The 17891-nt window shown below is 33.3% G+C and overlaps 1 protein-coding gene across 1 annotated transcript in view; it reads left to right on the top strand.

Annotated features, from left to right (window-relative positions):
* ZBTB41 (zinc finger and BTB domain containing 41) overlaps positions 1-17429 on the top strand; it is a 47054-nt gene extending 29625 nt beyond the window's left edge. The window contains exon 11 of the mRNA XM_008685084.2: positions 11150-17429. Coding sequence (XP_008683306.1) covers positions 11150-11805 — 656 coding nt within the window. The 3' untranslated portion in view covers positions 11806-17429. The remainder of the gene's footprint in view (positions 1-11149) is intronic.
* The last annotated feature ends 462 nt before the right edge of the window (positions 17430-17891 follow it).

Raw genomic sequence — 17891 nt, 5'->3', positions numbered from 1 at the left:
TGTGTAACTCTCTGAAGACATTCCTTTTTTTTCTCTTTTAAAAGAATAAATCAGATAGGATTTGATTGTCTTGCTTACCAAGTTACTCTTGTATACTTTCTTTTTCACATAGTGAGTTGTGATTTGTAGGTAGTTATAGTAGAATGATTTGCTTCATCTGCTTTCCAGAAGATATCATTTTCCAAACCTTTCTTTTTTCCCCTTTGGTAATGCTACCATATTTTGAAATATAGACTGTGTTGGATTCTTTCTTATATGTTGTCATAGTCCTTGTTTGACTTCCCATAGAAATTAACAATTCTTAAACCTTTCCTCTCTTTCTTTTTAAAAAAGAAGCTTATTTATGCATTTATGGCTGTTTCATTTTTTATTTATTTGGATTTGTCAAGCTGCTGTTCTAGAAGAGAAAAATAATTGATTTCATAAATATCAGAATGGAAAATAACTGAATTTGGGCAATTTCAGTACCAAAGAATTACACTAAAGAATTTATTACTTATACAGTGCTGCTGTTAAAAATAAAATACACCCCCCTCCAAAGGAAAAAGTCATAATTTGGGGGTACATAAATAGGAATATAAAATGAAGAAACCATATTAATGCGATCTTCCATATTATTTATTAATAATAAGCTTAATAAACTTATGGTTTGAAAGAGATGATGAACTTAAGAAAGTTAATTCAAGACCATTGATGATTTAAGAATTGTAAAAGTGCAGGAATTATTTTAGAGGAGAAACTTAATAAGGGCTTGCTTTACAATTGCATTAAGTTTTTGAAAACATTAACTTATACTAATTAGTCAATGACCAATGACAATGTGAAATTTCCATCTCTGAATATCTCAGTTAGTTGAAATTAGGGACAGGTCACTCTGCCCATTGAAAATTGCAGAAATGAGCTGTATTACAGAATAAGACAAAGAGTATGGCAGTTATGAGAGGGAGAAATCAAGTAAAGCAGGGGTCAGAAAACTTCTTTGGTAAAGAGCAAAATAATAAACATTTAAGGCTTTGTGGACCAGACAGTCTCTGTCACTCAACTCTGCTTCTGTAGCATGAAAGCAACTGTAGACAATGTGTAATCAAATTAACATGACCGCATTCCAATAAAACTTTATTTACAAAAACAGGCAAGAGGCTGTATTCAGCTTCCGGGCTACAGTTTGCCAACTCCTAATCTAAAGTAACCAGCAAGCTACCCAGACAGGACTTCACAGTGGGACCCTTCCACAAACTGGTTGCCGTATTCCCAAGTCCATTCCTGAGATTTATAGGTCCAGAAACTCACTTTTATATCTGTACACTGAGAGTTATAAATACTCTTAGGACCTGTTCTTCATAGTAACCACTGGAAATAGATTCACGAGAATGTCAGCTTATTATTCACCTTCTAGAGACTGAATAGTGTACTATCCAAGGTATCCTTTTTCTCTAATCAAGGAAGCAGAGTTTCTAAATTTATTAACCAGAAAAATTGCTAAAATATGGTTATAGAGTAAAGTTAGGTAGTAATTTTATGGAATAGTTTATCAAGGAAATGGTGAAGAATACTGAATCATGTTTACCCTTGTAATAGTGCACCTCTCTTGTGACCAGAATAATTTTGCTCCCCAGATTCTTTTTCCCTAGCCAGGATATCCTTAGTGCATTTTCTGTACTGCTTTTTTCAAGAAACGGATTCACGTTTTTTGGAATCCCCTTAACTAGATTCCATATAGACCTTTTCTTTTCTGTTCATATATTCTGTCTCTAGGCAAGCTATAATTAATGGATTGGTTTCAGTTTTGGCCAGGTCAGTATACTTAATTGGTTCAAATGAGTAGATATGATCAGTGCCTAGCCCAGGACTTGGAAATAGTAGGTGCTTAGTAAGTATTTGTTGAGTGAATGAATTTATCATGTTTACCTATGACTAACCTTTAATCTATCTGATGTTTTCAAACTGCACAATTAGGGAAATTGGTTGGAATACAGATACAGGATTTTCTTCTATAAATGGCTTACTCTCATCCATTATGTGTTTTGCTTGTTGTAATTCTCTAGAGTAGTGATTATATCTGTTCTCATAGTAGTCTTGTTGAAATGTAGTGCATTTATTTAAAATAGGCATTAAAGCCGATAAACTTAGGGCCTGATTTTAGACTTTGTAGAATTTTTTAAGCTATACATGAAGTACCCAAATCTTAACAACAGCTCAATGAATTTTTATAAATGAATATATCTATGTAAACACCACTCAGATTAATATAAAGTATTAATATATTACCAGTACCAGAATTGCAGAAGTATCCTCTCTGGTCCCTCCCAGTGAATAACCTTGCAAAATAATCATTATTTTGACTTCTGTCAGAACTAATTAGTTTTGCCTGTTTGAACTTCATATAAATGGAATCATATAGTATGTACTCTTTTTTGGTCTGGTTTATTTCACTCAGTATGATGCCTATGAGATTCATCCATGGAAATGGGTTTGTTTCTTTTAATTTTCATAGAAATATACCACTATTTATCCATTGTACTTTGATGGACACTTGGTTTGTATTTACTTGGATCTAATGAATAAAGCTGCTCTGAAAATTCTTGTTCATGATGTTTCATTATACATATGCATTTATTTCTCTTGTGTATATGCCTGGCCACGGGACTGTTGGCTGGTAAGATATGCATATGTTCTACTTTAGTAGACACTACTGAACAGTTTTCCAGGGTAATTGTGCCAGTTTGCATTCCTACCAGTAAGTATATGGTTTATGAGAATTGTGGTTGCTCCACGTTTTCACCAACACTTGGTATTGTCTTTTTTTTTTTTTTTTTTTTAAGATTTTATTTATTTATTTGAGAGAGAGAGACAGCCAGCGAGAGAGGGAACACAAGCAGGGGGAGTGGGAGAGGAAGAAGCAGGCTCCTAGTGGAGAAGCCTGATGTGGGGCTCAATCCCAGAACGCTGGGATCACACCCCAGCGGAAGGCAGACGCTTAACGACTGCACCACCCAGGTGCCCCAATACTGTCTTTTTTTTTTAACCCATTCTGATGGATATGTAGCACTGTCTCAAAGTGGCTTTGATTTGCATCTCCGTGAAAGTAATGATATTGAGCACCCTTCGTATATATTCATTTGAATATCCTCTTTCTTGGAATACCTGATTCATTCTTCTGCTGATTTTCTTAAACTGGGTTGTCTGTCTTTTTCTAACTGATTTATAGGAGTTCCGTCTGTATTCTGGATATGAGTCCATTGTTGGATATCTAAATTGCAGATTCATTCTACTCCATGGCTTTCCTCTTCACTTTAGTAACGGTATCTTTCAATGACTGAAATTTTTGAATTTTATAGAAGTCATGTACTGCTGGGTTTTGTTTTTTTTTCTAATTTCTTACTCTGTCCTCTTTAAGAAATTTTTGCCTATTCCAAGGTTGTTAATATTTTTTTCTCTTACCTCCTTGAAGAGCTATTTTAACTTACATATTTAGATTATGAGCCTTCTGTAATTTACTTTTTTGTTCATTATTAGGTAAAGGTCAAAGTTCCTTTTTTGCTTTTTGCTTTTTACATGTAGCTATCTAGTTACCCTAGCATGATTTATTGGAAAGACCATCCTTCTGCATTTCGTTGGTGTATTTGTTTTAAATTAAATGATCAGGTATGTGTGGTTTGTTTTTAGGCTTTGCTCAGTTCTTTTGTATTATTTGTATATCCTTGCACCATTGCTATATATGTAAATTACTGTGGCTTTTGATGTCTGGTACTGTAAATTATCCAACTTTGTTCTTTTTTGGTGTCTTTATTATTCTTGTTCCTTTATGTTTTTGTACAAATTTTGAAACATCTTATTAATTTCCAAACACAAACACCTACTGGGAATTTTATTAGAATATCATTGAATATATAGTCAATTTTTCCTCAATTGATTATCTTGATAATATTGAGTCATCCAATACATGGAACAATGCCTACATTAACTTAAGTTCTTTTAAATGGTTTTCAAAGATGTTACAGTTTTTGGGTAATGAGTACCTGGCTCATTTGGTAGAGCATGTGACTCTTGATCTCAGGGTCATGAGTTCAAGTTTGCTGTTGGGCACGGAGCCTGCTTAAAAAAAGATATTATAGCTTTTTAGTGCAGATATCTCACACATTTTCATTAGATTATTTATACTTAGATGCTTGATGTTTTTGTACAAAATTATGAACTATTTTTATTTGTATTTGTCTCTGATGTATAGAAATGCAGTTGAGTTTGTATATTAACTTTTTATCCAATGACTTTGCTAAGTTCTCTTACTAATTTTTATAGTTTAGCTCTTTTTGGATTTTCCAGACATACAAACTGGCCATCTGTGAATAGTGACAATTTAATTTATCCCTTTCTAAATCCTTTTCTCTCCCTCTTGGCCTTATTGCTTTGGTTGACATCACCAGTGGTACATGAATAGAAATACTGAGTAGTGGACATCCTTGTCTTATTCTTAATCTCCAAAGAAAAGCTTTCAGTGTTTCATAATTAAGTATGATGTTTTCTGGGGCTCCTGGGTGGCTCAGTTGGTTAAGCATCTGCCTTCGGCTCATGTCATAGTCCCAGGGTCCTGGGATCAAGCCCCATGTCAGGCTCCCTGCTCAGCGGGGAGTCTGCTTGTCCCTCTCCCTCTGCCCTTCCTCCCCTGCTCATGTGCTCTCTCTTGCGCTCTCTCTCTCCCCTCTCAAATAAATAAAATCTTTTTAAAAAGTCTGTTTGCTATATATTTTGTAGATACTGTTTATCGGATAAATTACCATCGATTCCTAATTTATTTAGAGTGTCATGAATAGGTGTTGAATTTTAACAGATTTTTTCCCTGCATTTATTGCGGTGACCATATCTTTTTCCTTTATTAATGAGATAAATTATATTGATTTTTTAAATTATATCTTGCATTCCTGAAATAAACACAGATTGGTCATTTATTATCCAGTTACTATATAGTTGAATTTAATTTGTATTTTGTATCTTTTTTTTTTTTTTGGTCTATCTTGATTAGACATATTCCTTTTTTTCCCCCCCTTGTAATGTCTCAGACAGGTTTTGTTATTATGACTCTGCTGGCCTCAAAAAATGATTTCAGAAATAATACATCTTTTTAAATGAAATGGAGGGGCTTATATAAAGTTGGCATTATTTCCTTATTAATATTTGGAGGAATTCACTGATAAATCCCTTTGAATTTATTTTCTTTGGAGAAACACTTCAATGAAAGATTCTTTAATAGTTACAGAGCTGTCAGATTTTTTATTTTTTAAAGAACTCTAAAATATGAAATTTACCGTCAGAATTCAAGTTATCATATTATGTATCTTTTCAGTGACTGTAGGAATTTGTTGATTTTTCCCTTCTTTATACATGTTTTTTTATTTCATTTCTGCCTTTTTTTTTAATTTTGTTTGGGTTTAATTTCTGTTTTTCCCTAGCTTTTTTTATATCCATGCCTAACTTATTAAATTTTAGCATTTCTTTTTTTTCTTATTTTTTCTTGTATGTATTTTGAAGTTCTAAGTTGCCCTCTAAATACTGCTCAAGTTAGATTCCACATTTTGTTTTATGGTTCGTGTTTCCATTATAGTTCAGTTATGATATTTTCTAATGTCTGTTCTGGTTTATTCTCATTAATGGCTTATTTTGAATTGTATTGCTTAAATCCTAAATCTTTGGGGGTTTTCTAAGTATTTTTATGTTACCGATGTCAGTGGTATATTTTTTCTGTTTTTCCTTTCAATCCTTCTGGGGACCTGTATTTAAGATGTGGGTCTTTGAAGCATCATTTATTATCTATTATGATAATCTCTTTTAATTGGGATGTTTAGTCATTAAAATTTTACATGGTATTTATTTGGGCTTAAATCTGTCATCATGCTATTGGTCCCATCTGTTCCTTGATGCTTTCTTTCTCTTGTCTTCACTTCCTTGTAATCGTGAAGAATTTTTATTACACGTTTTCCCCTCAGTTAACTTGTCAGTTATATGTTCTTGCATTGTTCTTTAGTAGTCACCCTAAAGATCGCTATGTGTATTCATAAATTATTAGAGTCTATCTTAAGTTAGTTCTTTATCAATTTCTAGACAACCGCAAAGACCTTACAATACCCTTATTTCTTACCCTTTATGCATGGTATATATTTTACTTCTACATATACTTCAAACCACAGAAGACATTAGTTTTTGGTTTGTTTTAAATAACCCATATTATTTATTTTTAACCATGTATTTGCCCTTTACTGTTTACTGCTTCCTGCATTTGCATTCTTCCACCTGGAATTTTTTCCTTCTACATGAAGGACTCCTTTGGTGCATATCTGCAGGATAAAGTTCTCTTAGGTTTTGATTATCTGAAATTGTTTTTATTTTTCTTAATGAAGAATTTTTTTTAAAAGATTTTATTTATTTATTTGACAGAGATAAAGACAGCCAGCAGGAGAGGGAACACAAGCAGGGGGAGTGGGAGTGGAAGAAGCAGGCTCCTAGCGGAGGAGCCTGATGTGGGGCTCGATCCCAGAACGCTGGGATCACGCCCTGAGCCGAAGGCAGATGCTTAACTGCTGTGCCACCCGGGCGCCCGGAAGAATATTTTTCTAGACTATAGAATTTGTATTAGTAGTTAATTTTCTTTCAACATTGTAAATATGTCATTTTTTTCCTCTTTGAACTTCTTTCGTTTTTGTTGAAAATACAGTATACTGTTATTAGTCTTATTGTTGCTCATTTAAAGGAAATGTCTCTTTTTAATTGGTTGCTCTTTAAGATTTTTCAATCTTTGATTTTTAGTAGTTGTATTATAGTGTGTCCAGATGTGCTTTTTGGCTTTAGGGTTTTTTCGTATTTTGTGATGTTTGTAGAACTTACTGCATCTGTGACTTGAGATGTCTTTTATTGTTTAAGAAGATTCTCAGCCATTTTTTCTTTCAGATATTGCCTTTGCTCTGTACTCTCTCCTTTTTCTGGGATTCCAAATTATGTATGTTAGATATTTTACTTTGTCTTATATATATATATATCTCATGCTGTTTCTGTTTTTTGCGGGGGGTTGTTTTTTGGTTTTTGGGTTTTTTTAGAGAGCAAGAAAGAACGTGAGTGCTGGTGGGAGGGGCAGAGGGAGATGGAGAGAGTGAATCTTAGGCAGACTCCACACCCAGCCCCAAGCCCAACACAGGACTTGATCTCACGACCCTGAGATCATGACTTGAGCTGAAATCAAGAGTCAGATGTTTAACCATCTGAGCCACCGAGGCATATTTGTGTATTTTCTGTATTTTCAATCCTGTTTTTCTGTGTGCTTCCATATGGGTAATTCCTATTGATCCATTTTCCACTGTACTGATTATTTCTTCTGTAGTGTCTAATTTGCTACTGAATCCATCCACTGAATTCCTCAATTATTTTATTTATCTGTTCCAGAATTTTTATTTTTCCCAGAGATTCTAATTCTGTGGTGAAATTCTCTTTTCTGTATTTTCTTGAATATATTAATCATACTCATTTTAACATTCCAGTCTTCATAATTTTTCTTCACCTTTAGGCATATCTGTTATCTTTTTTTTTTCCTCCCTCTTTTGGCATTTGGTCATTTGGTTCTATTTCTTGATATGCCTGACTGTTTTGAATTGAACTTTAGATTTTATGAATGAAAAATTGTAGAGGCTCTTGAAGTTGTATTTTTTCCTAGATGTATTTAATTTTCTCACAAGCAGATAGACTGAGATGGTATTGATCTCTTCTGGTCTATTTCTACTCTACCTTTCTTCTAGTTCATCATCATTCTGGGGTCTCAACTGAAGAATGATTTTTGTACCAGAGTTTCCCACGTTAGTGAGACTTAAACTCTAATCTTTGTCTCCTCAGTACCCTTGGGATTGCTGCAATATCTGTTCAAACCTTCAGTATCCCAGCCTCTGGTTTTTTGCTGTCTTATCCGGCAAATGTTCATCTTGGGAGTTGGCAAATATAGGTATTTTTGTTCATTTCTTTGTTGTTCTTTCCAGGCTCTTGACCCCTTAAATCCTTGGTAGTTCCAAACTCCAGCTTTGATCTTTCCATTCCAGTGGAATGTCATCAAGCCCTCAGCTGCCACTTGGCCTCTGTTTCCCCATACATTAAATCTGAAAGTACACTGAGAAAAGAAAACACCTCCATATCTTCCTGTGTCTCCAGAATCTTGGCCTCTTACGTCCTGGCTGCCTTGTTTGTACTACAGTGCCTCTAAAGAGTAGATTGAGTTTTTAAAAATCTTATTATCTTTTCCCCTTCACCAGCAAGAGATATAGTGTGACATAAACTACTCTATCAAGTCTGAGTTAAAGTTCTCAAGTTATATTTTCATATACTAATTTTTAATATCTAAACATAACTGATCCACTGGAAGACATTTTTTAATTCTAAAGATGTTATTTTATTTGCTCATTTAGAGAGAGCATGAGTCAGGGGAGGGGCAAAGGGCGAGAGGAAGAGAGTATCTCAAGCAGACTCTACGCTGAGCATGGAGCCTGATGAGGGACACGATCTCATGACTGAGATGATGACCTGAGCCGAAATCAAGAATTGGATGCTTAACTGACTGAAGCACCCAGGCGCCCCAACAGTTTTTAATTCTAAAAACTCATAAATTTCTATGATTTTAGCTGAGAAGTAGATTACATTTCTTTGAGAATTGTTTTATCTACTTCTACTCTTAAAAAATAGACTCCTTTCTGTATATCTTGCAAGAGACCTTTCCTTTGTTTCCTTAGGTCTCTGATTTATGATCTTGAGATGCATCCAATTTGTATGAATTATTGTGAAATGGTAATTTTGGTACAGAAAGACTTGCTGTAGAAAGTATGTTTCTTTGGGGCGCCTGGGTGGCTCAGTCGTTGGGCATCTGCCTTTGGCTCAGGGCGCGATCCCAGGGTCCTGGGATCCAGCCCCACATCAGGCTTCTCTGCTGGAAGCCTACTTCTTCCTCTCCCACTCCCCCTGCCTGTGTTCCCTCCCTCGCTGGCTGTCTCTCTGTCAAATAAATAAAATCTTAAAAAAAAAAAACAAAAAACAATGTGAACTTTAAAAAAAGAAAGTATGTTTCTTTAATATGTATTCCTCTTTTTGTTAAGTTCATAGTTGTTGACTTAAAAGTATTTTTCACTATATTCTTTTCACTATATTCTTAAAAGTATTCATGGAACACTGGAACTGATTGACTAGGACTTGAAGTCCTTTATAAAAGCTTTTTAATGAATGTGCTTAAGAAACTATCATGGCTAGTACTGTGCCAAAGGAGAACACTTAAAACCAAAACTTTTATCTTTAAAAGTAAAATCTGTGCTTGTCGGTGGTATTAATAATGCTGTGCTAGGGTTTTTATTTAAAAAAAAATCATTTAAAGCTGGTGTGACTGGTTTTGATGCCAGGAATTATAGAAAGAACTTTATAGTTCTTGCATTTTGGAAGTGTAATTTTGTTTTTCAGAACAGTCTTTCATAACCTTTTTCATATTGTCCCTGATTCTAGGTATTTGAGGTGAAATCAAATGTTGGATGCAGTGTGTTCTATACACAGTTGCAAATACTATCTTTTCAGGAATTTTAACCCTTTATATAATATATTACTTCATGTCTTACTTCTTCTTTAGTGACATCAGTAATGATATTAGTCCAGAACCGAGTAGAAATCTAATCGTATCAGAAACCAGCATTCCAGTCTGTATAAATTTTCTGTCACTGAGATTTGAAAGTTCTAGTGGTCTACAAAATAACAATTAAGCAATAATATTTAACAAATAATTGTTTGATATTAGTGGCTCAACTTGAAGATGCAATTCTCTTAAGTTTCTGGGAGAATTAGCTTTGTTTTAAATGGAAAGATGAAGAAAACAGTGCTATCAACAAACCCATATAGCAATTAATATAAAATCTTTTCATTTAGCTTTAAAAATATGTGCCTTTGTGTCTGTTGTAGTTGTATGTCTGGATTTATTTGTTTTGTATTGCTGCTGTAACATATTACCACAACCTTAGTGGCTTAAACAGTATAATTGTGTATGATCTTATAGCTCTGTTGGTGAGAAATCTGCCATGGACGAAAATCTAGATGTTGGTAGGGCTGCGTTTCTTTCTGGCAGTTCTAGGAAAGAATCGGTTTCCTTCTCAACTGTCTTATTAGTGGAACTGGTTTTTTGAGCTGTAGGTTCTAGTTTTATTATTTACTGTAAGCTGAGTCTTTCCCAGCTTCTGGAGGCCACCATATTTCTTGGTCCTGGCCTTTTTCCATTGTGAAAGCCAGCAATGCAGGGGTCGAATTCTCTTCTTGTTGCATCTCTCTGACCCATTCTTCTTCAGTTAGCAGCCAGTTTTGAAGACTCATGTGTTTAAATTGGGCCCACCTGGATAATCCAGTTAATTTTCCCATTTCAGAATCTTTAATCAGATCTACGTAGTCCTTTTGCCATGGAAAATAACATAATTATAGCTCCCTAGAACACGTACGTCTTTGGGTGGCCATTATTCTGCCTACAACACTGGCTAACCTAGGAATTTATAATGTTTCATATTAAAAAAAAAAACCAAAACCCAAAACTACAGTATGGAAACCTGACTCAGGAAGAAGTGAAAACTAGTCCAGCTTCCTATGTTGACCTCAGACTAGATGTAAGTATCACTAGTATTTAGTCTGATTCTAAGAACTCGGTTAATCAGGGTTGCTGTTTTACTTTTTACCCTTCTCTCGTGGGAAGAAATCAGATGTTTTGGTTTTACAACTTTTTTAGGGGGTATAGTAGGAATAAAAGAAAACAATAATAATAGTGGGTCCATTAAATACTTATGCCAGGTACAGATCTAAACACTACTCATTTTCTCATTCAATGCATTTACCAACTCTGAGGTAGGTACTATTGTTATTCCATATTACTGGTGAAGAAACAATGCTCAGAAACTGTCTTGCTCCAGATTTCGCTGGTAAGTGGTACAGCTAGAATTCAAACCCGGATCTTTTTAATGTTTGAGCCCATTCCCTTTATTGTGATAACATATAATATCACTGCTGTTATTAAGTTCTTGTGAGTATTCGTGTGGAAAATTTGTTACTTTAAATCATTGTCTTATCAAGCGAATGCATTTTACACTTAATTTCATTTTTGTTCATACAGGTGAAAAACCATACAAGTGTCAAATTTGCAGTCAATCTTTTAGAATTAAGAAAACCTTAACAAAACACCTGGTTATTCATTCTGATGCCCGACCTTTCAACTGTCAGCACTGTAATGCAACATTTAAGCGGAAAGACAAGCTGAAATACCACATTGACCATGTTCATGGCATAAAATCTCCTGACGATCCTCTCAGTACTTCTGAGGAAAAACTTGTATCTTTGCCAGTAGAATATTCATCTGATGATAAAATCTTTCAAACAGAAACAAAACAATATATGGACCAGCCCAAAGTTTATCAGTCAGAAGCAAAGACTATGTTACAGAATGTGTCTGCTGAAGTATGTGTTCCAGTAACATTGGTTCCAGTTCAGATGCCTGACACTCAGAATGATCTGGTGCGTCATACAACCACACTCCCACCATCTTCTCATGAGATCTTGTCACCACAGCCACAAGCAACTGATTATCCCCGAGCAGCTGATTTAGCTTTTCTGGAAAAGTATACTCTCACTCCTCAACCTGCAAATATAGTTCATCCAGTACGACCTGAACAAATGCTAGATCCTAGAGAACAGTCTTATCTTGGAACATTACTAGGCCTTGATAATGCTACTGCTGTACAAAGTATTTCTAATAATGAGCATCATTCATGAGTAAATCTAAACATTCCACAGACTTTTTGATGGTTATGTGCTAATGGTAGCCTAGACTGATGGCTTTTAAATTAGTAAGGCTGCTATTTTTTCATTTTCTCTAGTTTCTCCAGTCCTCAGAAAAATCAAGAAAAATATGTATCTCTGTTTACTGAACATATGAATATTTGGACACATTTTGAGGTATAATATTTGAAATGAACATTTTTATGATTTTTAAAGATGACTTAGTGCTAATTTTTAATGGTTTCTCAGACTTTTCAAAATTACTAGCTGTTGACTTTATGGTTTTGTTTTTGGTTTTGTTCTTAATTATCCATGGAAGTTTTTATTCTTCTTTAGTTTCAATCCTTTTTTCTCCCTTCACCATCTTCTAAACAAGCTTAAGGACCATGTAGCCTTTAAGAAAGAATATAAGAGTACACTAATAATTGCAACTCTTCCTTATCCTAACTTAAAATTCATTATTGTTTCTTCCACATTTTAAAAAACTGAAACTAGGAATTTAAATTTATAGGGAAGTCTTGGATATTTCTGTGTTGTTTTTTTTTTTTAATGTGGCCCTAATTTCAGGTTATTATTAATCCTTTGGTCTTTTGACAAACTCAAAGCCAAAAAGCTAACTTAACGTAAGATTAGCTTGTTAAATGAAACCTAGAATTGAAATAATTATCCAAATGATTGGTTTTTGGCTATGCTTCAATTATTATGAATAAGAAATGCAAATTTTTAATGTGTAGGCATTAAATTATATAAGTTGAAAAGGTATTAAAGGCAAATTATGACAGTTTTAACTAGATAGCTTCGAAGGTAAGTTCATCTTTTATGTTTTATCATTTAAGAAACATCAACATTACATCGTAGCATGTATTTTCATCTCACTAAAGGAGGGGCAATTATAACTATCAATGAAATTTAATTAACAAGCTACTTTTGGTCTCATTTACTTTGGCTAACAAAATTGTGGGAAACAGAACCTAGATATTTCATATATAATTGTTAGGGAAGGTGCCAAACAAATTATAAAAATTCATGTCTAACTAAACTTAATGTTTACTTTAATTAAAGGGAACCACTACTTGTATACAGATTTACATGTAATCTAGACCTTTATTTTGGTTTTCACATAAGCCTAATGTCTGTAATATCCTTGTTTTTTATTTTTGTAGGAGATAAGACTTGAGGACTTGGTGAAAGGAAATAGCAGTTAGAGCAAAAACCTCATTGATAAAAATTAATCGAGGAAAAAGTCAGAATTATAAAATACCTTTAAAGATGTGCACTTTCCATACTTTCAAGTCAATTTAAACTTAAGCTAGGATAATGTTTCCTAGTAGAGCTGCTTGAAGAATTAGAATAGGCAGGGTTGATTTTATTATTAGCATGTCATTTGTATATAAACTACTGGAAAATAGCAATTTTAAGAGTTTTCTAGTTCAGTTTTGTTTACACTCCTAATTGCTTTAAGCACTTTTTTTTGTGTAAACTGTAAAGTCTGGCCCAGCCCTTGTGAAAAAAAAATCACAAATAAAAAAATGAAGTTTTAATGAATAAAATTTAACCACTTAATAAATGGGGAAACTTGTTTGCTGAAGCACTTAAGAAATGAAGGTACTTTACAGGAACATTCACCATACTAGTGGAAATAAAACAAAAGAAAAAAAAAATGTTGAGATTGAGGCAGTTAACCAAAGTAGCTCATATAAGTAACAAAACCAACCTGAGTTTTGCCTCAGTTATCAATGTTTGGTTGTAATTAATCTAGGATCAATAGATATAATTACTGTATTCTTCTTTTTAAAAGGTTCTTTTGTGTGGAAATGTTATATCTGGGGTACTTACATGATTGAACTTGACTATATGAGGTACTGTTAGTCTGTTAGTCTTTCAAATTGACTTTTAAAAATATAGATCTTTATGATTTTTATCATAAAGACCAGCAAGACTTTTAACTAAAAACTTACTACAATGAGACGAAATAATACCTAAAAGTATACCCTGCCTTACATAGACACTATCATAGAAAAGTTTGGACTTATTTATGGCAGATGGTATGTATGTGTCTGTGTATGGTATATTATATGCTTGGTAGCAAGAAAGAAAGAGGGTGTTGCATTTTCACATTGAAAAGAATACTTTGCTTTTTGAAGGTATTTACTTTAAGATTCTATTAATAATAATTTCCTAGTGCTTTACATATATAATTTGATTGTAGGAATTGGTTTACAGTATAAAACTTTTCTGGAATACATCTCTTATATAAAGTGGAATAGAATTATATTTAGTTGTTATTATAGATAAACTTGAATATTGGTTTACTCTTTCATAAAATGCTCTCAGTTATCTTATTTAACCTCATAACCAGCTCTGAAAGAGAAAGGACATGCTATATTCCCATTTTAGAGATGAAGAATCTGAGGTTAAGATAAAGGACTCAGTTAAGCTCACATCATTAATAAATGTCAGAGCTACTAACTAATAGGGAAAGAAAGCTAGCATTAATAAATGCTTATTCTGTGCCAGGCACGACATTTTCTCATGTAATCTTAAACAGTCTGGGAACTAGTCTAATTCTTATGAAGAAATTATCTCAGCGGGTGGACAAACACACAAATCTGCTGCCTCTAATTTCCAAAATTAGAATATAGGAAATTTTAAAATTGTGAAAACCTCATGGATTTGGGCAAACTGAATGTATATAAGTCATTGAAGTTGGCACAAAAAATATGTAATGAGGCCTACTCTTTTCAGTTAACCTTTTGTAATTTAATTTGGAGTATTTGGACAAAAGTTCCATTAACTCTAAAATCCATTAATTTTGTAACTATACTTAAAATTTTGAATCTTGCAACTAAGTTTAGCCTCATTCAGAATTTTTTATTTTATGAACATAATTTATTGTTTTAAATTAATTTTTTAGCTGATAGCAGTTAGCACTTAATATGTAAATTGAATAATTTATCAAGTGTAGAAATTTGTTAACCTAATCAGTTTTTACTTAAATGCACCAAAGATTTTTAGTAGGTATTAAAATAGTTTAAAAGAATTAAAATTCTTTGTTGTTTGAATAAATATTTGTCCAAAGAAGCACAGTTGAAGTCCTAGTATTATGGATTTTTAAAAAAATCATTAGTTTGAATACTAAGATTAAATGTTTGTGTTTATATGTATAATAAAAACAGAAGAAAATACTCTGGGAATAGTCCTACTGACACACCAATTACAAGTAAGAATACTCAGTTTTCCTCAGTTTAATTAATTGAATGTTACCTTTAAGTGGACACTATTAAATGCTAAATAATAAACTTATTTTTTACACTACACTATTAAAATAATTTTGCCTTAGAATTTTTTTTTAAGACAAGTTGAAGTTATTTTTATAAGAAACCCCACCTATTTTTTGCAGCCTAAGATACCATTAAAGATTAGGGTTTGTTCTTCATGCCAGCAAGATTTAACCAACAACTGTAAAGGTAATGAATGATCTTTGCATACTTTTAAGTAATTTAGTCATTTATTGCTGGGAGAAAAGGAGTAGCATAAATAGGGTTTTAAACTGGTGCTTTATTAAGTGACTTCCTTTTAAGTGATTGTAGGTCATGAAATAGGTACACTAATAATATTCTGTCAACTTTAAAAGTGTCAAGACATCTTTGCAGAGTGACTATAAACTGTTAAGGGCTAATAAGTAATTAAATATCATTCATTGCTTTTCACTCTTTAATTGCAAACAGAAACACAATTAAACTGGTGTGTTTATAAGTTTGAGTTCTCTTCCTACCAGATCATTTTAACATATCATTGATGAAAAGTCAGATTTAGAGCATTCGCTCTTTGACAGTGTCCTTTTTATACCCAGTCTTTTCTGAATTGAATGCTTTGTGCCTTTTCACTGTGTTGTAGTTGCTTAAAATTGATTCTGCTGGCTAGATTGTACTGGTTAATAAATGATTTTGATTTTGTTGTTGTTGTTATGGGTTTTATGTTTGTGCTGCCTGCTGGTCAGGCAACACTTTTTTTAGATTACTTTGTGATTATTTAGGGAAATGGCACTAAGTACTAGTGTGAACATTTGGTTTTTTTAAATCTCTTTTGTGGCCTTTATAGTTACTGTGAAGCCACTCCAGGGCCTGTCTCTAGATGCTTATTAGAGGAATCTGACAAATAAAATAAAATGAGTAGTGTGTCTGCCTCTCTGTCTCCTCCTCCCCCTCACCTTCCCCTCCCTTTTTAAAAGTAATCAGTTCCTACGACTACACAGCTCTACATTGAATGGCTTCTCATTTCAGTTTGCCTAAAACTGAACTAGAGGTGATGGTTCTAGATGAGTTTCTCATTAGGAGCAGCAACATCCCAACCAACCTACAATTTGAGTTGATGAACTCAGGAAAAATTAGGACTTTTAAAGTCATATTTGAATTATTCTAAGACTCAGTGCCAAATTTGAAGTGACTAAAAATGTATTCTTTAATAAGGAACAAGTAGCATTTCTTAAAACTTTAAATAGTATTATGATAAATGTTACTTGTGATTAGGGTGAATAATGGATAATGTGAGAATAATTTTCTAAATAATTTCTAGGAACTATAGGCAATTCTTCCTTAGATCCTCCCCTTTCTTTTGCACATCCCCCTCTTGGTAAAGTCTGTGTTCTTTTGGGGGGATCACCCCTTTGTTTCCTCTAATGTTATTTCAACCTAAAGATACTTTTATCCTAGAATATTAGCATGCATTTTGCTCTTCTCTTTGGAAGTAGCATTAATAAGATAGAAGTTAGAGGATTAGGTTGTGTGGAAGATGAGAGAAAGAAGGTCTTGGTAGAGAGAGTGACTATGTTTTGTTTAATGTTTCATTCAACTTGCTATGTATTGATTTTAAATCTATGACTATTGAAGAATCCCAAGACAATTTAGCCTCTGCAGCCATTTATACAAAGAGAAAATAAGAATTATATTGAAAGAATAGAGGTCATACAAAGATGGGCATATCTTTTTTTAATTCTTAAGTAAAAAAGTAATTTCAGTGCTTGCATTATTGTTGGAGATTCTAAAACATTTCTTGAATGAAGAGCATGTATACTTCTCATTGTTATTTTGCCTCTTTGCTTGGTATTCCTGCTTGCGTTAAAGTTGGACAGTGTACTGTGGTGTAATTACAAAATTTTTATTTCTTCCAACAATTGGACTTTTCCTATCCTTATAGATACAACTGTATTACAATAGATGAGTGTGGCTGCCAAAAAGAATGAATACAGAGGTGGGCATTTAGCTGCTCCATGTTGTGTAGTTAGTGTTCTAATTAAGGGGATTTATGATGTACATTAAAGTGGAAATGCTTTTGAACTTAGCCTTCAGTCTCAAATCATAAGTTTTGTTTTTAATCATTAAAGGATACTTAAAAGCAATTACAAAGAAAAATCTAAAATATCAAAATTCATTATTTTGTCAACTGTGTGTGAAGTATCTTGTGAGTTACATAGATATTTTAGCTGTCTCATGTTTCATAAGTACAAATGTCTTTATAGAAAAATTCAGTTCTCTGTGAAGACTAGGAAGTGTATTGTATATTGAACTAGTTCTTTGTGTTATTTTGATATTTAAAATAAATATAAAGTTCTTTGGTCCTAATAAAGCATATCTAGGTTTTATTGAACACATTTTAACAGCATGGGAATGCAGAACATACTCTGCATGCCTCCTTAAAAATTGAATGCAAAGACCATAAACAAATGGAACCTCTGGCTTACCATACAGTTCCATCCATAAACCAGGCTTTTCCTTCCTTTATGAAATGGTCATAAGGAAATCGCCAGTTTTTCCCAAGGTGTAGATTTGAGAGAGAGGCTGCGAAATACAGTTGACTCTTGAATAATGTGGGTGTCGGGGACACTGACCCCTCCTGTAGTTGAAAATGTGCATAACTTTTAACTCCTCAAAAAAGTTAACTACTAATAGCCTATGGTTGACCAAAAGCCTTACCAATGACATAACACATATTTTGTATGTTACATGTATTTTATACTACATTCCTAAACAATATAGTAAGCTAGAGAAAATAAAATATTATTAAGAGAATCATAAGAGGAA

Source organism: Ursus maritimus, unplaced genomic scaffold (genome assembly GCF_017311325.1).
Source record: "Ursus maritimus isolate PB19 unplaced genomic scaffold, ASM1731132v1 scaffold_2, whole genome shotgun sequence".
In the NCBI taxonomy this organism is placed as follows: domain Eukaryota; kingdom Metazoa; phylum Chordata; class Mammalia; order Carnivora; family Ursidae; genus Ursus; species Ursus maritimus.
This window is presented reverse-complemented; position numbering and strand designations above follow the sequence as displayed.